The following is a 26360-nucleotide window of genomic DNA, read 5'->3' on the forward strand; positions in this document are numbered from 1 at the left end:
GATAATATGAGAATCTGGCACATACCTATCTTAGAGGTCTTTCACCACCTTGTTCTTCAAGAAGGAGGGATCAACTGCTCATACAATGCCAAAAAGAGTCGAAGAATACTTGGGCCCCATTACAGTCGAGCAAAAGGATCAGATGACAAAAAATAAGAAATCAATAGGCATAAAAAATAAAGTGCAAAAGTGGAAGAGGGTAACCCTAACCCTATTAATAATGTGTGCTCGCGAATCAAAGAGCCGCATAAAGATTATTGTCTCACCAACTATCATTTCAAATTCCTCAATATATTATTTTAGTAGGAATGTCATTATTGCAAATTTCAAACAAAAAAAAAAAAACAAAATTCTTAATAAATGGGTCCTCAACGGCTTTAGATGAGGCGTACCCCTTCTCAAGAAATCTCTAGAGGACCATCTCTCTAAGTAATATAATTTGATTTACGTAGTTTACCTCATTGAAGAATCAACTCAACACAATTGAATTGTGGAGGGATCCCAACTCGGTGTGAATGTTGCTCAAGGAATCTCTAAGAGATGCAACCTCCTCCTATAGTCAGGCGATGACGATTGAGTTATATTAACATGCATCCTCCAGTCGCTCGTAGTAAGCCAACCACTCTGACACTGGTGCTTCAGCGGGACTTGCGGTTGTCTGACACAAAACCTTTACCATCTCTTGCACCTGACACCACATTGCCTTAGCAGGAAGTCCCCGACGATATGTTATGGCTGGCTTTCACCCGCTTCAATTGACGGAAACGGACGAACGATCGCCTTAAGGGATCCAGTGACAACTATGCAAACTAAATTGATCACATCTCTCGATGGGCTGCAACCTTCAACATCCTCCGTCCTGACCGACACATTTACATTCAAAGAAAAAGTGTCTAGTTCAACGTCAATAAAGAACAGAAGAAATCCTTATGTACCCACACCCACAAGCCCATAAAGCTACGACACAATACAGGAAACTCCTACTACCACATAAATTTTTTATTAAAAAACGAATGGTTCAATAACTAATTATAAGTTGACTCGGAATTGACTAAAAAATCAAAATCATTGACCCGCAATTCGGGTCGAATCCGAACTGAATTTCATATTGGATTCTTTTTTTCCCCATCCAATTATACTAGACATTCGCTAATTCGCGTTAAGTCGAATAATATTGAGACGGCAACTTTCGACTCTATATTTGCCGCTCGCCCTTTCGTCCCGCCCACCTTATTAGGTCTTCCTGCATCGCCCGGCGATCTTGAAATCAGTATACGCGGCCGCCGGATTTATATCAGCGGTTGATACCACAGATCCTCCATGTTCCTCGTCGATTGGTTCTACGGCATCCTTGCCTCGCTGGGGTTATGGCAGAAGGAGGCTAAAATTCTCTTCCTGGGGCTTGATAACGCTGGGAAGACGACGCTCCTCCACATGCTCAAGGATGAGAGGTTAGTGTAGCATCAGCCAACGCAATACCCTACTTCGGAGGAACTTAGCATTGGAAAGATTAAGTTCAAGGCGTTCGACGTTGGAGGGCATCAGATTGCTCGTCGAGTCTGGAAGGATTACTATGCAAAGGTGGACGCGGTGGTGTACCTGGTGGACGCCTTCGACAAGGAGCGATTCGCGGAGTCAAAAAAGGAGGTATGTAGGCTAGAAAGTTTTCAGTGGATCGTTCGTTAGATGTCGGTTTTTTCGTTAATCGGGCCGAAGGTTAGGGAAATTAGCTTCGGATTTCCATACAGCTATGTTTTGTCTGCCCTGAATTGATACCGTTTCTTTCAATATTTTTGGGAAATTCTTGATTTTGATTTTGGGATAGTTTTGTATAAGTCTGGTTGAAGGGAGCTTCCGACTTCTATTTTGAAGTTATTTTTCTTTTTGGCAGAGAGAAGTGGGGGAATTCATGAATGATTACTTTTTAATATTTTTTTTTCTGGATTATATTCTTCGGATGGATCTAGAAATTTTTTTTCAAAGAGTTGAGTTGTATTATGGCTTTAGGGTTTATTTTGTGTCCGATTTAGACATGTTGATGGTTTGACTTGATTTGAATTTTGTATGCCATTCAGCCCTTCCATTTTGTTGAGACCTGGTGATGAAAAAAGACTCATTTTGTGCGTGCTTGCTTTGTTGTCATTCTTGGGCAGAGGTTAGTGCAGCATCAGCCAACGCAATACCCTACTTCGGAGGAACTTAGCATTGGAAAGATTAAGTTCAAGGCGTTCGACGTTGGAGGGCATCAGATTGCTCGTCGAGTCTGGAAGGATTACTATGCAAAGGTGGGATCTTACTATCCGTTTGTTGAAGTATTCGTTTGCGTATCTTAGTCGGAACACGGCCTTCACCATATTCCCTTTCTCTATTTCTGAGAATACTGTGCCTTTCTGTTTTGTATTTGTGTTATAAATTCTAAATTTTGGATTCTTGATTGTAGATATGGCTATTGGTTGCAACCTTTTGAAAATTGTAGGATCTCATCTGATATTGATTGTAGAATGCCTCATTTTATAGGAGTTGCACCATAATTTTATAAGAGAAAACTACACTCCTATGAGTTATTTGGTGTCCCTGATATTTTTAAGGAGTTTCCCCTGATGCGGGTAGTTTCTTTTTTGTTTTTTAGTTACTTAAGAAGTTGAATGACTGATTTAAGTATAGTAAATAACCTTAAACCATTTGGATTGATTTTATCTTTCATTCGGCTATGGCATATACATTACTTTTATGATTGATAGCAAATTTATTTTCTTCACCTTTTTCGTGAGATGCTCACTCGACTTAATTAACAATCATCGGATGTGATTTTTTAGGAAGCATATTAAGCGTTAGAAAAAGCACCATTTTGATTTTCTTCCTTTTATACACGACGTTATATTATTTTTTCTTGGTTTCTCTTAGGCGTAAGCAAACGTGATTAATTTCCACCATAACCAAAGGAAAGAACTATTGATTAAGGATAGCAATGCTCTATGGTAAATTTGCATCGATATGGTTACTTATATTTCCGTGTTCTCTTGTGTGCACCTTTTTATATTGGATGTTATCCTCACGCTCAAAAGATGGTTGGAGGCGATGTTTTTAAGAACGCGCTTTACGTGCAAAGTGAAGCACGTGATGCCTACTTCGCTTTGTTGAACCGTGCATTGAAGCTTTTAAGCAAATCTTTCGGTTCGATTCACAGTTAGTGAGAGGAAATGAAGAAATATTAAATTAATTTTGCTTGTTTTATGAAATTTGAGACTATTAATTTATTTATGCTTTAAAATATAGATTTTATTTTGAGTTATAATTTTTTTTTGCAAATTTTAATTTTGTAGTTATCACATCAAACTAGTAGAAATTGTTCGAAATTTTAATTTGCAGGTTTCATCGATGTTTGCCTTCAAGTTAGGCATTTCACCACATTCTTTTCCATTTTTTATTTTATAATTATTAATGAAGGTATTTATATATTAATAGTTTTATATAACCTATTAGCGCCTTAGTTAATAAAGCGCTGCTTAGCTCCATGCTTTGCGTTTTGAAGCAAAAATAAAACCTTGCGCATCACTTTGTGCTTTGATAACACTAGTAGGAGGGATGATGGTAGATTTTGCCTAGATCCAATACTTTAATTATTGAGGGTCTGTTGGTGCCTCGATCTAATTAATTGCAGGTGATGAATTTTCTTCCCATGGCTTCATGATCTGTTTTAGCATCCACAAGTTACTTGTCTGAGAGGATCTCATAGACTTTGGGTGAAGAAAAATTATCATGGTGGCCAATTTTTTGATAGGTCTCAACTAACAGAGCTCTTTGTCTTTATTAGATACGCCAAACAACCTGAATTGTGAAGTGATATCTATTTGGAAACAAATCTGGCTTTCACTTTGATCGATAAAGTGGTGTAGTAGCACATTTTAGGCTTGACAAATTGACCCGAAGGGATTCAATACATATATAGTGATTTATTTGATGTTTTGATGATGATCACTTTGATAAATTTATTTTCTGTCCTCTCTCTAAAAATCAGATAGAGTTCTCCTTTATACATTTGAGTACTAACTGGGTTTCATGGGTTGGCTGGAACCATGTCTGTGTATTGGATTTTTGAGGGAAAAGTCATAGCTTCTAGTAGTTACGATCAGGAGGAATCAAGTTAGCTAGTTTACACGTTGAGATGAAGTATTATAGAGATTTTTTGTGATTAGACTTGAGAATGATTTATTATATGATATGAGGAGAGGGAGGAGACTCATAAGTATAATTTTCAATATAAGAGAAAAAAGCACTTGCATAATCTAGAAAAGTTTGGAACGAGAAGAGGGATAATAAACAGGTTAAAGGGAAAGGCATATTTAAAATTCTCGTCATTCAATAGTAATCACAGCACAAGCCATAAGCTCATGTTTATAAAAATACAGTTATAAAGCTAAGATTAACTAATTTGAAATCAAATTTAATTCAAATCTTGATAGCTTTTAATAATCCTGATGTCTAATTTATATTAAAGATAATCATATGACGTAAAATAAAAATTAAAATAAAATCTAAATTTAGTTTTAAAGGTTAAAAAACTCTTAATCAATATTTTTTTGCTGCATCAATCATTTTAGGTTATATAGAGCTCTTTCCCCAATGAGTTTTATGAATCCATCTAGTTCTCATCATCGTGGTGATTGCTTTATGGACATATTTTGAATCTTTGGACCAAAATTAATCAGGAGGTGTCAATTAAAAATATTTTTGCATGCAGTTAAACTTAAAGTTTGTGAAGTTAATGGAGTAGATCTTTTCTTCCTGATTGTAGGCAATATTATTATACCTTTGGGATTTTAGGCTACACTTGAGAATTCAAAGTCGTTAAGCTTCTGTGATTAACTTTAATATTTGTTATTTTGGTATGAAAAAAGAGGATAGTCATAGAGCTTTGAGAGTTTGTTGATTTATATTGAACTTGCTGATAATGATTTTAATTGCCATCAATCCATTGCGAAGTTTTTATTTGAGGAAGATTTTTTCATGAAATTTATCAAGGGAGAGTGAGCTCGAGTATATTATTTACCTTATTATTCTCAACGCATTAGAGACTTTCACAATAAGTTTCTTCCTTCCTGGTGTCTTTGGCTATGTTTATGACCGTTGATGATGTTGATGTAACTTAAGTTCAAGTTTGGTCGCATACTCCATATGGTACCCCCTTGATATCTAGATAAGGAATCTCTCGTATGACCCCCTATTGCCACAAAAGATTAGTGTTCTTGATTCAAATAGGGACTTTTGATTGAACTTTGAGAAGAGTAGATGTCGAAAAAAGGATGAGCTCATAATTCCTTATGTTCAGAACTATTAGATCTTTTTCAATATAGAGAGTGTAGAATCGAAAGGAAGATCTAAAAATATTTTATAAGCTGCCGGTCCATCTATTCTATGCCTAGGAGAGGAAAATAACACTCAACAATTGGTTGCAATTGATGGGATGTGGCTTAACAGATTGTGCACATGTTGATCTCAGAGATATGTGTTAATTGATTGGATACATGTTGCTCTATCATTAGGATGCTCATAAATTCACAAGTTGTGGACTTAGTTAACACAGTTTTCATATGTCTTGCTCTACTCAAGGCATGCAAAATTATTTGATTTTTGCACCTTACAATATCACATTAAATCTGATACACGTCAAAATCACAATTTAATTAAATAAGCATTACATGCATATATACATTTGGCATTTAGTTGTAACATGGGCGATAATTTGCTTGAATCTAATTAAACATGAATTATTGATCACATCACTGCTTAGCTTGATGACAAATGATTTTGTTAAGATAGCAATCGAATAGCTTGGCATACCCGAGTCTCTATTTTAGTCATCAAGCATCCTTGCTTTGCTTGACTTAGATTGTTTGACATGGTTTGAGTAGAGATACCTCCAATTTATCCCAGAGTGGTGGTAAATGTCAACAAACTTGATTGAATGGATGACCCATGTTGTTGTGAGCTCCTTGGTAGATCTATATGTGTTTAGTTAATTATATCTTAAGTTGTGTGTTTTTGTATTCTCAAATTAGAGATCAATGTCTATTCTAGCAAATCAGTGATGTATTTTTCTATCTTAGAATTACTCATAGCCTAATGTAATGTTGAAGACTTTTTTGGCCTTTCAGTTTCCTTCTGATCCATCGTTCTTTGTACTCGAACAAAACCTAAATGTCCAAAATAGAAGAAAGTAGTTTCAAGCTCGTCCATGTCTTTCTTTCTCATACCTTCTTCGTAAAATAGATCTTATTATTAATTCCTTCCCTAGTCATGAATACCAATTTTTGGTGTCCATGATTCCTCTTCACCAACTAGCCGATTAAGTGTTTAAGGTGGATACAATTGTTTGGCTGTCGTCATGATGGTTGGGGCAGTATTTTAATCCGCCCCTCTTATTTGATAATGTCACAATTGCGAGCCTACTTGAAGTAATCATAAATTTGAATGGTCGTCAGAACTTTTGGAGAGGTGAGATCTTCCAGTTCTTTTATGGCACATGGGTTGGAAATTGGGTGTCTCGGAGGTAATACCCCTTTGGTGTGCCAAGTTAGGTTCCTTATACCCCTAGAATAGTAAATTTAGCCCTAAGTTCACATGTCCCTTGAGGTTGTTGGTTAGGTAGATGAGGAGGGAGTTTTAGCCCTTTTAGTGAACTCATTAATATGAACTCGTCAATATTAATATATTTGTTGGACTTGTCAACAAGGTTAGTGTTATCTCGACATTTTTATTATGCTATCAAATCTTCTAAACTCTATATGAAGTCATTTTGGCGACTAATGAGTTTGAATTTTTAATCTCTAGTATGTTTATAGTGAATCTCATGATGTACATGATCAAGGAATCATGCTTCCCGTCTTGGACGTTAAAGACATTTGGCATTATACATTAACGCTTGCAATGAGTTGCCTCTTAAGAAGTAGGAACATTGAGATATTTTAGCTTAGAGAACCACATAATGTGGTTTCCTCATAGCATTGAGCATAACTGTGTTTTTGTCACTTCTCGGTCAACCCTCTCAAGTCAACTAGAGGCGTATTAGTGGAAGATGACTTAATCAACCTTAATTTCACACCAACCCTCATCATAATGTGCACACGATTGAGTAGAGAATTAATTTTACCAAATCATCACAAATAAATTTTTACATTTCAAATCATCAAATATTTATTGTTACTGAGTATAAACAGAGAACATAAATAATTAATTCTCAAATAAAATACAAAGTTTTTGAAACATTTAATATAAAAGGATACTTAGCCCAATGTTTTTAATAATCATGTAATATCTTTATATTCAAAAGCTATACACAAAAAATACGTCATGTGGCTATTGGTCCACTTACTCCTTACTATTTTATGAAAACCAATATTATAATATTTGATAAGTTACACTCTCTGTGAGACAATGAATACTAAATAACATTCTTTATAACCCCCCCCCACCCAAAAAAAAAGTGTTGATCACATTAGTAAAACCAATAATGCTGAAACACTTAAAGATGTAGAAAATATAAGTTAAATGTAATATATGTAATAGTGGACGAACACGATAAAACTATTAGTGACAATTTTTTCATTCATTGCACTATATATTTTAATGGTCAGAGGCTATGATACGAGCCCCCAACCAACCTCATGTGTCAAACCATTCGATTTATCCGTACATAGGCGGGTTCGAACCCTCGACCACAGGGTACATAGAACTGACTTTGCAGATGCCAACCATAGAGTCGGGACACACGACATTTTATACATATATATTACTTTTATTTTTATTATTGTTCTCACATTTTTTTTTCTTAGAAATGTCACATGTTATTTTGCATAACTTATTTTATTTCAGTGGGTTTTCACTTAGCTCGTTAGCTATGGTTGTCGCTGATGAGGGTTATTCATCACAATATCATATTTTATCAATGACTTCTTCGTACCAATTGATTGACTTCAACTTTAATATTAATATTGGGGAATTTAATCATTTCCTCATCAAGATTTATCTCATCAATACTCTTGCTTGCTTTATACAAATCACCAATGTATCTCTCCATCAACCTCAACATACATGATATTCCGACGTTTAATCTTACCTATTATTTCCATTTTCAAATGTATTTTTTTCTTAACTTAAATCTATCCGCAACAATAACTTATTAATATGCTCAAGAAATATAATATGACATAATAATTAACAGTTCATTTTAAATATTGCAATTATATGAATTACTTGAATTAAAACTAAGCAGGCTTTCATAGATATCATTAAATCAAGCTGACAGTGTTAGCTATGTTTAATATAAAAGAAATTCTAAGTGTAAACACATAATAAGTTGGTTATAATAATAAGCAATAGCAAATATTAGTCCTATATATAATTTACTTCTTATTTTAACAATTGACTATCTCACATTAATCGCTGGGTCAGCCTCACGATGAGACTCTTCCCCAGAGTCAGACTTGAGCTCGCCTCCTAGTATAAATAACATATCACAATTTCTTTTAATTTTATACAAGTAGCTTCTCTTAGACCCATCTGCTTTATAGTCAAAATTGAATACCATTTGCTTGATTAGAAGCCATTTATGCATACTTTTTTCTTGAAAAATGGATAAAGGCTTAGGGTTCTTTTGGCGCGGCTGTTTTTGCGCGGCGTGGGGAGCAGCCGCGAATCGCAGCCGTTTGGTTCGGCGTCCCGAGTGCGGTGAGACGACGTTTTGGCAGAACGCGAGCCGTGGATAGAACCCTGCGGCCCGCGCTCGAGCGATGGATTATTATGCGCTTATCTCTATTGCTCCACCATCTGCGATGGCCATGGTTTTGGGCGAAATCGGGAGCTATCTCATCGTTGCTTTCCCAGCTTTGCTCTAATCACAATTGTACCACGAGGGTTCGTTCACGAAGACCATGGTTTTGGGCGAAACCGGGAGCTATCTCATCGATGCTTTCCAGCTTTGCTCTAATCGCAACTGTATTGTGAGGGTTCGTTCACGAAGTCCATGGTTTTGGGCGAAACCGGGAAAAAGGAGAGGGAGGAGATGGATTATTTGTAACTAGTTTTAATTTCATTCATTTAATTTATTAATAATTAATGATTAATTCATTAATTTCAAATTAATCATAATTAATCAAATTTATATGTTGTTAGTTAATGATCAATTAATTAATTTATAAATATATTTTTATGTTCTTAATTATTTGATAAAAATATAAGTTTTCTTAATTATTAATTAATGTAAATTTATTGCTTAAGAAATAATTTATTTAATATTTTTTTTAAACAACTTTATTGAAGAGGGGCAAAATTGTTATTTATGTAGAAACAACTGCTCCACAACTGTACTGACACAGCTGCAACAAACAGACAACCAGTTTCTCCGCAGCAGCTTCTCCGCAACAGCTTCCTGGGGCAGCGCAACCGCAGCTGAAAAGTTGTGAAGCTGCAATTGCCCCAAACAGACCCTCAGTGATTTGACTCATGCGGGCAACTTAGTCCAATTTAGTAGTGTTTGGTTTTTTTGATCCAATTTAGTAATGTATGACTTTCATGATGTGTTTGGGTTATGTATGCCACCTATCGCGCAAGGTCTTCTGAGGATCTTGGTTGATGCGTGCATTGGAATCTTCCTTGTGTCTTATGCCCAATAATTTTCTTTCTTTAACAATATTTCTGCGTGGCACCAAATGCTGTCATAAAAAAATTAACAATATGAGTTATTTTTTTCCTTTGGTTGAGATATTTTGAGCGATGTTGATCAAACATAGAATTCGCGAGGAATAGAGAGGTGGGGAGAGCGGTGCACAGAGTTTGGGACCGATAGGAGACTTAGAATAAAAAAGCTTATGAGTAGCTTTGTATTCTTTTTCTTTTTTACTTTTCCAAAGTTGTTACAGTGGAATCACTCTAGTTCTTTGTGATAGGGTTTATGCTCAAAGTTCTCTCAATAGGGCTTATACTCAAAGTTCTCTCAATAGTGACTAGGGTACCCCAAGTAAACAAAAGATCATGAAATGCTGCATGGGATACTTAATAAGAGGGTTTTAATTGTATCAACGATAAGTCTCCTCAGTCACGTAATGATATTAGATGCTTTTCCTTGTTAATGACATTTTCTATGAGGCATGCCCTCTTATTGGCCATGATAGAGGGAGGCAGTAGGAGGTGTTGGCCATGTGATACATGTAGCAATCGGTCTCGATAGGCGATTAATAATTGTGTAGAACTGTGATGTTTGGAGCATTATTATACATGCTTCTTTTCCATGGTGCTAAATAAAGATACCATGTGCCATACATTGAGGTGTACAATCATTTTCTAGGCATGATCTGTGAGATTTGCCATTGGTTTAATGTTATAATGAATGCCATGTGCTTAAATGGTTTTATGGTTTCATTTTATGTTTGCCAAAAGGTTCATTTCCGAGTAGTCAGTCACATGTTAGCCTGCAGAGTTCTCAACTTCTCAACTTGTATGAACACACATTACAGCTTGCGAAATTTGGGCAATAGCCAACTAACATGTATTCATTAATTTGATATAAAATTGATTGGGTCGGCCAAAATTTGAACATTTGTTTATATAATCACAGCCAGAATCTTAATTAAAAATCTACGTCTTGTTTTGCTTTGCGGGTTGACATATTCATCACCATTTGATGAGGCAACAATTCATCATTAAAACTCTTGCTTAAGTTTATTTTGAAATAGCGCTTTATTCATCAAATACAGTTAAAGTTAATAAATGACTTTCAAAATAGAAAATTGTAAAGGATTAGGCAAGATATCCTTTCTTGAGGATAAATCCTCAAGGGAGGCTGTAAATATCATAAAACTCTCAGAGAAAAGAGGGATTAATCAAAGTATGTTGAATTTGATCCTTTTTTTTTTTGATATCCGGGTAACAGCTTAATTATTCAAATTTATGAAGAAAATTCTAATAACAGACTTATTGTTAAAATTGAATTTTTTTCGTTGGGAACAGCGATCTCTTGCTGAGATGGAACATTTTCGATATGCAATTGGTTCTCCATCTCAAGACTAAAATTGTTGTTACTTCGTAATGCTCTTTTTGAGACTTGATGAAGAGAAAGAACGTGTAATTGAAACAAGCAGCAAGTTAAAAGGTTTAACATAAGATTTACACATGGTTATAAATATTTACTTAGAACTGAATGATTGTAAAAAGAATTAAATTGACATTTATAGCTTAGTGCCACGCTCTGCCATATTTAACAAGTTGGCAAGAAAATCATAGGATGGAAAATTCTAGAAAAGGGTGGACGGATGAGTGCAATCCAAGAAATTCTGGAGGACTCCATCATATTCTAGAGAATGTTAGAAGGAAATGCTCCAAGAATAATTCAAGAATAACCTAGAAGTTTTTAGGGTCATGTATACATGAAAGAATTGTATAGAACAATCTTGAAATTAGAATAATTTAATGTATTCCAGAATGTTCTCTTCGGCTTGGAGAGGGAGCCCCTCCTCTCATTTGTAATCACCTAAAAAACATCCAAGCTTATTCAAGTGTTGTAATTGTTTTTTCTTAGTGAAATGTTCCTTTCTCCAATACTTCTCCCTACTTTTCATCTTAGAGTGCTTTGTGCTTCAAGTCCAAGTGTTTGGAAGGATATTAGGCTGATTTAATGTTAAAGAAAAGCACTAAAGCCGCACGGGTGACTAGAGAAAAGTTAGTCTGTGACAGTTGGTATCAGAGTCTCAATTCAAATATATGACAAAAAGCGTTAAAAAACACGTAATGAAGTTCGAAGCCACTAATGTGGAATCATCTCAACAAGGGCGAGGCCATCAGGAGCAATGAGATCCAACTTCATCCAAACCAAATGGGAAGTCCAAGGAGATCATGCATGGCTTTGATTTGTGTCTTGCTCGGGTGGAGGAGACAGTGAATAATGTGGAGGTCCATATAGAGGATATTGGCCAAAAGGGTTGATGGACTTGAGGAGTAGGACATCACTATCCATTCAATGATCAGAGGTATAATGCTTGAAGTGGAGGAGTCCTTAAGGGACCAAATGACTAAGATGTGGGAAGAGCCTATGAAGATGAGATGAGCGACGTACATGCTACTTTGGAGGAAATGCGCAGGGATATCTTGCTATGCAAGAGGGCACAAACGACACACCAACTATCACACCTTCGAAGCTAAGATGATTGAAGTTCCAAAACCAAAGAGTTTTGAAGGAGCTCGCAATGCAAAGAAAGTTGACAATTTCTTATGGGCAGTGGAGCAATACTTCGGAGTGATGGGGATTGCGGATGAAGAGACAAAAATCCAATTTGCAGCTCTTTATCTCTTGGAGATCGCTATGCTTTGGTGTAAAAGGCGACAAGGAGATATTGAGAAAGGTATGTGCAACATATCTTCATTCGATGACTTCAAGAGAGAGCTAAAGAGACAGTTCTACCCAGAAAACACGGAGGATGAGGCTAGAGCCCGATTGCGAAAGCTCAAGCATGAGGGATCGATTCAGGAGCACATTTGGGAGTTCACAGACTTGGTTCTTGAAATTCTCGACATGTCAGACAAATATGCTTTATTCAACTTCATGGATGAACTCCAACGATGGGTGAAAACTGAGCTTAGGAGACGTGGAGCACAAGATCTCACTACTGTCATCGCCGTTGCGGAAAACTTGGTCGACTATACAAAAGAGTCTACAAAGCCGAAAGATAAGAAGGGTATCCATGTCAAAGAGGGGGAAGACAAGAATCAAGATAAGGAGACCCGCCACGAATCGACTACATCCAAGGTGAAAGACAAATGGAAGCCTAGAAATGACAAAGTCAAATCACATAACAACTGTTTCCTTTGTGGAGTACCTCATTGGGTGAGAGATTATTCTAAAAAAAAAAGACTTTGAACTCTTTTCTCGCAAGTCATCAAGAGGAAGAGGTAAGCGATATGGCTGCATAAGTGGGGGCTATACAACTGTTGAATGGGATGCAAGCTCCGACAAAAACCCAAGCGAAGGGGTTACTTTTTGTAGAGATTGTAATAGACGAGAAGACTACTAAGGCAATGGTGGACACGGGTATCCATGTCAAAGAGGGGGAAGACAAGAATCAAGATAATGAGACCCGCCACGAATCGACTACATCCAAGGTGAAAGGCAAATGGAAGCCTAGAAATGACAAAGTTAAATCACATAACAATTGCTTCCTTTGTGGAGGACCTCATTGGGCGAGGGATTGTCCTCAGAAGGCTTTGAACTCTCTTCTTGCAAGTCATCAAGAGGAAGAGGTAAGTGATATGACTGCACAAGTGGGAGCTATACAACTGCTGAATGGGATGCAAGCTCCAGCAAAAACCCAAGCGAAGGGGTTACTCTTTATAGAGATGGTAATAGGATAGAAGACCACTAAGACAATGGTTTACACATGCGCTTCTCACAACTTCATCTCCATGGAAGAAGCAAAGAGGTTGGATTTGCAGATAACTGAAGGAAGAGGCTCCATCAAAGTCGTTAATTTAGCAGCAAAACCAATCCACGGAATAGCCAAAGAAGTAAAGATGAATATTGGAACATGGTCAGACACTTTAGACTTCTCTGTCATTTTGTGGATGATTTTTGTGTGGTTCTAGAGATGAACTTCTTAGATCTAGCAAGAGCCTTTCCAATGCCCTTTGCGAATAACATGTGCATCATGGAGGAAAATCAAGCTTGTCCAGTACCAATAATAAGGACTAACAAGCAGTAAGCCAAATTGCTATCGACCATCCAACTCTGGAAGGACAATCCACAGGGTAAGGAGGACTGCTTGGCTATTCTTCATGACTCCAACGAAGAAGAAAAGATCCAAGAAGCCATACGATGGAAGATGTGATATCACCCAAAGAACTACCACTAAAAAGGGAGAAAGAAACACCCAAGTCTGCTAAATCTAAAAGCATGCAAAAGAAGCTGGTTCGAGTATAACTATGGGCAGGCAAGCAATTTACGGTGTCAAGAAGAAGCAGTAATGAGGGCATTGCGAGTTTAAGTGGGGGAGTGCCACACTCCGCCATATTTAACAAATTGACAAGAAAATCATAGGATGGAATATTTTAGAAAAGGGCGGATGAATGAGTGCAATCCAAGAAATTCTGGAAGACTCCATCATATTTTAGAGAAGGTTAGAAGAAAGGATAATTCAAGAACAACCTAGAAGGTTCTAGGGTCATGTATACATATAAGAATTATATAGAACAATCTATAAACTAGAATAATCTAATGTATTCTAGAATGTTCCCTTGGGCTTGGAGGGGGCTATAAATTTTAGCCCCTCCAATCACTTAAGAAAGCATCCAAGCTTCCAAGCATTCAAGTGTTGCAATTGTTCTTTCTTAGTGAAGTGTTCCTTTCTCTAATTCTTCTCCCGATCCTTCTTCTTAGAGTGCTTTTTGCTCACAAGTCCAAACGCTTTGAGGATTAGACTGATTTAATGCTAAAAGAGAGCGCTAAAGTCGCATGGGTGACTTGGGGAAAGTTAGTCCGTGACATTAGGCTTCAATGTGCCTCATTTTACCAACATGAAAATCGTTTCATATTTAAGAGATCTTAATTAAATAAGATGTGAAGAAAGTACAATATGGGTTTGCTAAATGCATTAAACCAATCTAGAAGACAATGCAAAAAAGAAATTATGTTTTTGTATGCAGATCAAGCCGAGTCACTATATGCACTTGCTCAATCCTTCTCAAGATAATGGCTCAATCCTCCCTGTGTCGACTAAGATCGATGTATGGACTGGTTGAAATCAAGTCTCTTTATGGACATGAAGATGCTTTCAAACTTAAGAGGCCTTGTTTGAATAAGATATAAATACTGTGTTGGGTCGCTAAATGGGCTTGGTTCTCACTTGGAGTCTATCTAAATAATTTTAGTACTTGTATGGACTGACCAAGCTGGTCACTAGGCACGTTGCCACAATTTTGTCCAGAAGCTGACATAAAAATTATGTCAGCTTGTAGTACTAAGACAAGTCATTCTATATAAGTTGGCTTATCCTTGCTGAGTCTTCCTAATAAAATGTAAAATACATGTATGTGTTGGCTGACATTAGGCACAATATGGACAAGTTAAATCCCCTATAGCCGTTGACCTAAAAATTAAGTTACGTCACAATGTGCATTGACTAAGCAAGATCCCTATCTGCAGTGGCTTGGCCCTCCCCATAAGCTTTAGAAATTAAGGTTGATTTATATATTTATCAAGTTGAATTGTTATATGTGCTTGTGTGGTTTTTCCAATGAGAAGACCTAAAATTAAGTCAGGTCGTTGTGTGTACTAAGTCAGGCGTATGTTATGTGCATTGGCTCAATCTTCCATAATAGCTGACTTTAAAGTTAAGTGAACTTGTATTAGCCCTGGCTTAGCTTAGATTGTTATATGCATTTGCTTGATCTTGAGTTCTTATTACACTTAATGAAAGAAGCAAAAATACTAGCTTGAGTAAATCTTGATTCACAAAAGTATGTTCTTTAGAAATCATATACAACTTGACAACCGCTCTCTAAAAGTGAGACAAGGAAGTCATTTGAGATTTCTTCTTTAAGAGTGAAACCAAATTAAAAGAGAAAAAAGTCAACCTGAACTTGATCTTTGAAATATATCGCACGTGCGTGTGCGCGTGCCAAATCAAAAGAGAAAAAAATCAACCTGAACTTAATCTTGAAATATATCGCCCGCGCGCGCGTGTGTATATATATATTAGAAAAAACGAAAAGCTACAGATATGTTATATAAGTGGGCCTAAAAGAAGACCCAACCCACACAATACAACACACACAAATTCTCAAAAAAAAAAAGAAAAGAAAATATACATATAAGATTAAAAAACCAAAACCACAAACGGGTGCAAAGCGCTAGGGACGTCCCAATTTAGTCCTCCATCTGCCTCTAGTTCTCGGAAGAGAGCCAACTAACAAAGTAGTGAGATGCGTATCATTACCCGAAGTAACTAAAATATCATCCATCAGATTCCTGAGCTCAAGTAGGTCTCCATTCTTCTTCTTTTTCCTGGATGTGTAAACCCGTCATTTCTCATCCGAGGATTGACTCAACTGATCAATGGATTAGTCCAAAGATGGTCGGACATGTGTAGGTTGTTGCACATCATGAATCTTATGTGCCTAAGTAACATTAACATCTTGCTCGACATGATGAGGCGGTAGAAAAAAAAGTAGAAATATTTTCACCTGTAAGTGATATGTTTTAGGGCAGGTGAAGTCTGAAAAATATCATTCGTCTCCACGAAAGGAGGTTTTAAAGATGGGGGAACTATAATATTGTGTGGAGGCTGAATGGTTGATATATTGCCTGCGAGGATAATGACATCTTCAGGGGTATCCTTTTGATGATCAATAGTGTCAATAATTTGGAGCTGATCAGGATGAGAGAGAATCACTGCCTTTGGCGGAACACTTTGCTTTTTTGGTCTGAGGTGGGGGTGTAGATGGTAACATTGAGAACTAGAGTGACTAAACATACGACATTTTGAACAATACTAAGGGAAAGACTCAATTATAACCTTTTGTCAATATCCATGGTGATGTGTGCCTAACCAAATTTCCTCAGAAGCAGTTGAAGTAATGTCTCTTTTAACAAGTACTCTGGTTTCGGATGAATGTGAAATATTAAACGTAAGAATGTCCGTTTTGAGTGGCTTACCATAAACTGAGACAATAAAGTACAATACTTTTTGAGTAAAAAATGAAATTTCGGACCAAGGAGTCGAATCAGCTAGTGAGACGAATCCAAACCAGAATGATTGGTGGTTTCTTCTGTGGGTCAAAATCCACCAACCATTTCAAAATCTTTATTGCTATGTTATCAATCTAGATCACCCTTCTAGCAAATAATCACGTGCAATACTCTTCATTATTAAGTTGAATAAGAATGTGTTCCATTTAAAAGTCTAATTTTTCACTCCCTAACAAGATGCGTACGCTCAAATTCCCTACGAATAAAATCCATTTTGAGATGGCCATAGAGATATTTTTCGACCAAATTGAGATGACAGGAGGAAGCAAGTGAAATGCATTCAACTTCTATAAAAAAGATGACAGACTTTCAATTATTCATTCCAAGTTTATTGATGATCTCCGCCAAGTCAAACGAAGGAGGGAAAGGCACGATTTAGGAATACTTGGAGCGTGGACACCCGCAAGGGCAGCAACGTATGATCTGTCCGAAGCCATGGCCAAAAAAGGGAGGCGCAAAGAAAGAGTAGTGAAATTGTAGTGGACGGTAGGGCGAAATCCGAAGGGGGGAACCCATGCCAAGTTGAGCAGAGGGCGGTTTTTGCTCGAGCCCGAGGATTGCAGAAGAAAAAACACGAGAAGGAAGAAAAGAGGCGACGACGAAGGAAAGGAGAGCGGCGGACCTTCCAGACATGACGACGAGGAAAGACTGCGGGGAAACAAACTTTTCAAAACGGTGACAACGAAGAAGATGCATCGAGGAGAAGACGACACCAGAGAAGACATCGAGGAGAGGAAAGGATCAGATGCGATAAATCGCCGTAACAGTTTCTAGGGTTCGCCATGAGGCGAAACTCTAGCAGAGCCGAGCGTGGGAGACGACGATGCCATTATTGATGATCAAACTTATATATATATATATATATATATAAAGGTGTTTAAAAATATGTCAACAATTATTATTGAAAATCATTTTCTTAAAATGCACATTTCGGAACACAACCCTTTCTCTCAGGTATGTATAATAATATTGAACTAGAGTCCTCACAACTTTAAGATCTTCATGCTTATAATGTGCTTGGGAGTAGACGGCTTTGTTTATTTTTAAAGCCAGAGGACCCCACCTCGTTTGTAGAAAGAATATAATAATTACATATCAATAATGCTTATGTTCTCTCGGAGTTCTAGTAAATAATCTTTTCCATCAAATCAAGAGAATTATCAGAAGTTTTTGTCTTATTAGCATTTTCAGCCAAAGTGCATTGGAAAGCCATTCCAGGGATAGATTTGTTAAATAAGGCTTTTGGCCTTACTGATGCATGATGATGCATTTTAACGATCATTTCATACAATTTTGGAGCTAATTGAGATTCATAAGGCTACGTTGATGAGGCAATGAACTTTACTTATTTCTCTTTTGAGCTGTATTAGATATTGTCACAGCACCCGGCTTAATAGAGGATTTAACATTCAACGGAAGGCCTTGTGGAAATAAAAATTAAGTTAACAATTCTTAATGATTAGTCAAATGAATGTTCAAGGCTAGAATTTACTGAATAAAAATTGGCTAATTGGAATGCATTAAAAAGAAATGGCATTTACATAAATACCACACAATTCTTTTGCATTTACATATGCAAAATTTAAATTTAACATTTATATTTATAACACTCAAAATCTTTTATATCTCATTAAAAATATATAACTATCGCCAGTTTATTAAACTGTATACACATTTTCACGTATAAGTAAATTATTGTAAATAAAAAAAATAAAATTTAATAGTTAGATATGTAAAAATGAAAGTATTATTTGTTATATACATAAATCTTTCTAAAAGGATGGTCTTGACAACTTTTAGTAGTTTTAATGATTGAATGTTGAGCGTGATAAGCATGAAAGACTCAATTATGCCATGATTGAGTGAGACTGGGATTGGCTATTCTCCTAGAAGTTTAATAGAAAAAAAAAACTTTTTTCATTCCTTAATTTAAGGTTCAATGCCAATAACCTTCACCTTATTTCGACGTAATGGTTGGATCAAGCCGTAAGGGTAGTTGTTAATTTGAATTAAATGAAGAAATTGATCTATAAATGAAGGAATTTTGTGTAGCTCGTGAAAACAAGTCATAGCAATGATTAATAAAACAACATTCAAAATGATGTGACCGGAGAAAATATAAAGTTTGTTTAAGATATCAATTACAAAATAAGGGAAAAGTTTAATCCACTCTTAAAATGGTTTAGATAAAAAGAAATCTCTTTCGTGAAGAATTTGGGTTTCTTGATAGGAATGGAGTAGAACATACACGTTTGAGATTTTATGCTATTTTTCAAGTAAATCAAGTTTTCCTTTGAAATAGAATTTCATTCTAGAGAAGAAGAAATCAATAGAGAAGTGAAATCAATGACCTTACTATCTTCCATGCCCATTTTAGCTATAATGGAGAATAGGGGAGAAATAATGTGTGTGTGTGTGTGTGTGAGAGAGAGAGAGAGAGAGAGAGAGAGAGAGAGAGAGACTTTTTTAATCATCTATGCTTGAATCTACACAGGCTAATATTGTGTAATTAAACCTTCTAAAAATTTCTTATCGCTTTTATTATTAGATAATACAATAATAGTATTAGAATATTTTAATAATAACGATTATCCCTAATTGTTATTAATATGCAGATTGATGTATTAGTTTATTTTTTTTTATTTCCCGTTATTCTGTTTATATTTCTTTCCTTGTGAGTGTTTCTTGTAATAGGGTTTATATACCTCTCTTTCTATCAATAAGATATGCTGCTCTACTCCAATATTTCAACATGGAATTAGAGGTGGGTTCTAAACATAGATCCCAGCTGCCACCGACCTTCCCTGCAGCTGCTGTTGGATCTCCCTGTAGGGTTTCCCGCAGGGACTCCTAGCCGCTGGCCCTTCCGGCTGGAGTCTCCTGTAGCCGCCGTCCCTTTCCTGCCGTCTCATACAGTTGTTGCCCTTGTTGTCTCATACAGTTGCCGACCTCCTTTTTGCAGGTCTAGATTCTTCTGTCGGCCGTCCTTGCAGGTCCTCCCTATTGTTTTCTCTGACACATGTTCTCTTCTGTAGTTTTCTGGATTGCTTGTAATTTTATCCTTTAGCCGGTGACCTACAACTGAAATCTGGAATCCCAACCACATATCCTTGGCTTAGTCGGAATCATGGCAGTCTCCTCCAGCACTAAGCCATCCTTAGAGAACGCTTTTGATTTTACCGGAGGTTCGACTCTAACCTCCGTTTCTGTGCAGACTAAAGGACCAGAAATTAACATGAATTTTTGATTACAACTCATAAATTGAACGACAAGAACTTTCTCTAATGGTCTCAAGCGGTGCCTTTGTTTATCAAAGGACGTGAGAAATTCGGTCGCCTCACAGTTAAGATCCGCGAACCTTCAAAAACCGAGTCGGCATATGGAGCTTGGGAAATTGAGAACTTCATGGCCATGTCATGACTGATCAACTCCATGAAAGCTTCGATTAGCCAAATGACCGTTCATATATGTTTCTTCCTTTTGCTAGTGCCCTCAGAATGGTAGTCCGTGATACCTGCTCAGACGTAAGAAATTTCGACCATCTCTATGAGTGTCAAAGAAGATTTGAGAGGAAAAATCAAGCTGGTTGCACTATGGATGGAATGTGATATGTACTACGGCTACACTTAGGACTCTCAAACGAATCTTTCTCTCTTCTAGAAAATTGTAGAAATGATCGCATGTTCCAATTCCTGACAGACCTCAACAAAAACCTTGATGAAGTCCTAGACCATATTCTTGGCCGGGATTCTCTTCCTTTCGCTCGCGCTGCTTTCACTGAGATTCGCCGTGAAGAGAGCTGGAGACTTGGCATGCTCGTCATTTCCACCCCTTCAACCAAATCGTTCGCTTTGATCTCTAATAGTGCTTGACCCTCTTCCATTCCACCTCGGGCAAGTTACCCCACTTGTGATTACTGTCACAAACCAAACCACACTCGTGACAGTGTTGGAAGCTCCACAAAAAATCGACATACAAATCTTTGGTCAAATCCTCTACTGTCAAAGGTCTCACTAAAACACCAGATTTTACCACGATTCAACTAGCTCATACTCTGAACATTCCAAAATCCTCCAACTCTCTGAAAAGTGAGATAGAACACTTAATCAAGCTACTTGGATCCAATCAATTCTCCGTTGTTCCATCGACAACACACGCTGCAAGGTATCTTTTCCTTTGGCATTCACATCTTTTACGTTCTCTAATCTGCGGATCATTATGGGCCACATGATTGGACGCTTGCAAATTTTCTTGACATACTATCTATGTTTTGGAAAGATATGGTCATAATTGCGGATGACTCCCATAGTTTCATTGTTGGTAAAGGGTATGTTGTTTTAGCGATCATTCTAACTCTAGAATCTGTGTAATATGTATCGTTGTTGAATTGTAACATTTTAGCTGTCAGTAAGCTGACATATGACATTGATTTTATTGCTCATTTCTCTTTTGATGTTTGTCTTTCAAGATTAGCGTTCGAGGAGGATAATTGGAATTGCTAAACATTCAATCGAATTCTACTACTTTCAAGAAAAAGCACGGAGAATGAGACCATACCACTTAGTAGTTGTAGTTTATCCCGAGTCACTGAATGTCTCATTATGTTGTTGCATTGTTGTTTGGGTCATTCTAGTTTCGAATATTTAAAACATTTGTATCTATTGATGTTTTCTAATAAGTTTTCTAGTTTCATTGTGAAACGTGTTAGTTAGCTAAACATTATTGGGTTCATTATCCACCCCACACTTACACATATTTCGCTTATTTTTCACTCATTCACATTAACGATAATGACCCTCTCGCACTACCAGCTATGCCAATAAACGGTGGTTCCTTACGTTGATTGATGACCACACTTGGGTGATGTGAGTCTATATTTTAAAAGTCAAATTGGAAGTTGTCAACTTCCAAAAATTCTACACTTTTATTTTGACTCGATTCAAAACTCCAATTCAGGTCATTCAAACTGACAATGACCATGAGTTTTTTCAACTCTATTTTAAGCGAATTCTTGGTAAGGACATACTCTACTATAGCTCGTGTACAAAAATTCAACAAAATGGATTACCCAAGAGGAAAAACCAACATCTCCTCGGCGTTGCTAGCTCCATTATGTTTCAATGTAATATCCTGAATCATTTCTGGAATGATGTTATGTTGACTGCCACCTATCTCATAAATAATCCCCTCTAAAATTCACAACTTTTGAACACCCTTAACCGTCTTGATGTCATACTTTTCTTCCAATCGAGTTTTTTCCATTTTAGATCATAAAATATCTGGGTGTACAACTTTTGTTCGGAACACTGCCCCCACTCGAAGTAAAATTGATCTCGATCTATAAAATGTGTCTAAGGTACTCCGCTACTCAAAAAGAGTACGAGTGTCTTGATCCTATCACAAACAAAATTTATGTGAGTGTTAACGTCTCGTTTTTTTTTTGAAAATATTCCCTATTTCCTAACTCGACTTAAAAGTGAGGGGAAGCTAGAGTTCTTGGACATTATTCCTTATCGTATTCCTATGGATGTTCCTCCCATTATCCTGCCATCGAGGAAGCCCTGGTTCCTGTTGTTCCACCACCTCTTCCTCCCATTCTCTATGTCTACACTCCACACACTCGCCTCGATGGCCCCATTCTGGAGCCCGCTACCTCCTTGCAAGATGCAGGACCTTGAATCCACTCCCCGTGACATTCCCAACACCACTATCCAAATGAGAAAGTGAGTTCCCCGAGTAAGGGACACAATCAAACATGCTCTCTATTTCATGGTAAAATGACTTTTTTTGCTGTTTATCACCGACCTACAGAGCATTTGTTACTGCCCTGATAGATCATCAGATCCCAACTACTATTGAGGCTGCACTAGCTGATCTTGCCTGAAAAACTACAGTAATAGATAAGATGAGTGCCCTTTGGCGGAACCATATATGAGATATCTTAGATATTTTTTGGGGTGAGAAAATAGTGGCATGCAGATGGATTCTCAGCATCAAATTCTACTCAGATGTATCCTTTAAACTCAACAAGGCACGACTGGTTGCCAAAGGATACTGATAGAATTATGGAGTTGACTATGAGGAAACATTTGCTACAGTGGCCAGATTAAACATCATTTGGGTTCTGCTATCTCTTTTGATGAATCTGCATTGACCCTTATTCCAAGTCAATGTTAAGAATGTGTTTCTGAATGAAGATCTTACAGAGGAGGTGTACATGTCTCTTCCTCTTGACTTCAACTTTACTGCCTCTCAAGGGTAAATGTGCTGACTGCAAAAGTCTCTCTATGGACTAAAATAATCCTCATGAGTTTGGTTTGACAAGTTCAGCAAGGTAGTAGTAACCTGTGGTTTTACTCAAGCTCAATCAAATCACATTCTCTTCTTCCGACGTTCATTCAATGGCCATATTGCTATTCTTATCATCTATGTCGACGATATTGTGGTCACAGGAAATGATCTACCTGCATTGGAGTTTTTGAAAGACATTCTTGCTGCGTCCTTTGAGATGCAGGACTTAGGATTCCTCCGATATCTCTTAGGGACGAAAGTTGCTCGGTCATCTCGGGACATTTGACTGTCTTAGCGCAAATATGTGATTGACATGTTAAAAAAAGAGCAGTATGCTTTTGTACAAACCGTTGGCTGTCATAATGGATCCCAAATGAAAAATTATATCAAGACTTACTACCAGCGCCATGGGAAAACTCATTTACCTCGCCCATACACACCCCAACATATGTCATGCGGTTGGTATAGTAAGTCAATTTCTACATGACCCCTATGAGCACCATCTCCATGCTGTCCATCAAATTCTCTACTTTTTAAAAGAAACTAGGCTCATGTTTGTCGCGTCAAACCTCGTTCTATTGCTGTTTATATAGATGCTAGTTGGATCAGACCAGTCCATGATTGATGTTCTACCTTCGAGTCTTGCTCATTGTGTGGGCAAATCTTGTCACGTGGAAAAGCAAAAAGCAACCAGTGGCTTTTTGGAGTAGTGCTGAAGCTGAATTCTGATCCATATCCCAGAGCATCCGAACTTTGTGTGCCAACTTCCATTCCTCTGCAGTTTTTCTGTGATAACAAGTCTTCCATTAGCATTGCCGACAACCGGTCCAACATAATCGCACCAAACACGTGGAGATCGACAAACACTTTATAAAGGAAAAACTTGAATCCGAGGAAATTTCTATTCTTTTTGTGTCCTTCAGTGACCAACTAGCAGATATTCTCACAAAGAATCTTCTTTGGCCACTGTTTGATGACTTCAAATCCAAGTTGAACATTATTAACATCTATGGTTCAACTTGAGGGGGAGTATTAAAATATTAGAATAATAACGACTATCCTTAGCTGTTATTGATATGCAAATTCTTGTATTATTTGCTTTCCTATTTTCCTATTTTCTGTTTTTGTTTATTTTCTTATGAGTGTCTCTTGTGATATGGTTTATATGCCACTCTTTCTATCAATAAGATATGGTGCTCTACTCCAATATTTCAACATGTTTAGGTTAGAATGAAAAGAAAAATTAAAAGGCACATATTCGTAAAATTTTTTGGTAAAAACCAAAATGAGGACAAATTTGTAGTGGAGCATATAATTATTCCTATATAGGGGACTTACATACATAATACAATCTCTTGTATATTTACATATCTAACACCTAAACATTCTTTTTTACGTGCATACCACTCTAATGTTTAACATCACAGCAAAAATAACACCAGCATTATCTTTTTCAAAGTGAAATACACCTTTGCATGCATGGGTTTATGACACCAATGTCTTATAAGTGTAAATATCGAACTGTGGGTGCTAGATATGTAAATATATATGATTTTTTTTGGGTTATGTACGTAAATTTCCCTAAATTTTATAGTAGGGAGTTGACACTTAAAACTGATTTTAGATTCCAAATTAACTTCACGGTCAGAGTTGAGCTTATCGAAATTCAATTAACAGATAATAAAAAATATTCAAGAAAGGTAATAGTGGAAGGCATGGGCAATAGTTCCTTTCTTGAAACAGTGTCAATTCTCAGTGATCGATTCCAATAAAGGGCTATAGATTTATCGTTGCAGTTTTTGTGAGAAATGGGATAGTTCGAGTTATGCTGCAACATGGCCATAAAACTCAATATAGACGGTCAGAACAACAAATTTCTCTTGAACTTTCAATCTTCTCTCCATGAGAACCGGACCTCTTGTTGAGAAGGAACATATTCAAATCCATACAAGCTGTTTCTCAAGTTTAAAGTCGGTATCTACAGCTTCTCATTCCCTGTTCTCTTTGGATCTTATAGATCATTGAATCTCAGTTACTACGTCTCCTTTTCTGTTAGTTCTTATTACTACTAAAAAAGTTGCCATTGCAAAAATGTGCGTACATCATTCCAGGATGTTTGTGTATAAAAATGTACACACTGCCTGTTTTTTTTATTACATGTGTATGGTCGCCAAAGGTGGATCATGTTTGTTTGAAATACTATGACTCTTTGCTTGAATGAAAAGGTGTATTTGCACATAGTTCCAAACCAGGCATTCAATTTTTCTGTTGTACCTGTATTTTTTACTTCATAGTCTGACAATATTATAGCAAGTCATTTTGGGTCATTGTTACTCCACTGTCTTCTAGTCAGAAATATATTGAGTGGATACAATACATGAAAAAAAAAAAAATAATAAACCGGTTTGGCCGCACAGGTGGACGCGGTGGTGTACCTGGTGGACGCGTTCGACAAGGAGCGATTCGCGGAGTCAAAAAAGGAGCTGGATGCCCTGTTGTCTGATGATTCCCTGACCAACGTTCCATTCCTGATACTGGGAAACAAGATTGACATACCCTACGCAGCATCAGAGGAGGAGCTGCGATACTACCTGGGCCTCACCAACTTCACTACGGGCAAGGGAAAGGTGAGCCTCTCTGAATCCAACCTACGCCCTCTTGAAGTCTTCATGTGCAGCATTGTGCGCAAGATGGGCTATGGCGATGGCTTCAAGTGGCTTTCACAGTACATCAAGTAAATTCTAAATATTTCTATATTTATATTTAGTGCTTCGCTGCAACGACAATCTTTTATTTTTTTCAGAGTTGTGTTTGATTTTGATTCCTTGTGTAGAAATGCGTTATATCTACTTGGGACTATAATGGGAAACAGTTTTAAAGCTTGATGTAATTTGCAACAATATTTTGGGAGAAATTTTCGTTTGGGATATTTGGTCACAATGAGCGTCAGTTAGAATCGCCATTTTTGCTTTGGGATTATGACAACAAATCTTATGATCCACGTAACGGAGATCACCGTGGAGGGGCCTCCATGGTATAACAAGTGAAATTGAACAGAAACTCCAATCTTTTAATCAAGTAGCGCTGCCTCCATGCTTTTGGCAAGCCCCCTTATTTCTCATGCTTATTTTACTTAGTTTTTTATATTCATATTTTTATTATTAATTAAAATATTTTTCATAATTTATACAACTATTTCTTTTATTTTTATTAAATATTATAAAAAAATAGGTGATGATGGCCTGTTGCGGCAGTGAACCCTCTTAAAGACTTCCAAACT

At 36.9% G+C, this 26360-nt stretch overlaps 1 protein-coding gene across 1 annotated transcript; it reads left to right on the forward strand.

Annotated features, from left to right (window-relative positions):
* Positions 1–1155: 1155 nt before the first annotated feature.
* LOC110019926 (GTP-binding protein SAR1A-like) lies at positions 1156–26017 on the forward strand. The gene is given in 3 exon segments (XM_020717802.1): positions 1156–1647; positions 2154–2285; positions 25498–26017. Coding segments are annotated over 3 exon segments (780 nt in total). The 5' UTR covers positions 1156–1320; the 3' UTR covers positions 25819–26017.
* The last annotated feature ends 343 nt before the right edge of the window (positions 26018–26360 follow it).

This window comes from Phalaenopsis equestris, unplaced genomic scaffold (assembly GCF_001263595.1).
Source record: "Phalaenopsis equestris unplaced genomic scaffold, ASM126359v1 Scaffold000088, whole genome shotgun sequence".
Taxonomy (NCBI): Eukaryota; Viridiplantae; Streptophyta; class Magnoliopsida; order Asparagales; family Orchidaceae; genus Phalaenopsis; species Phalaenopsis equestris.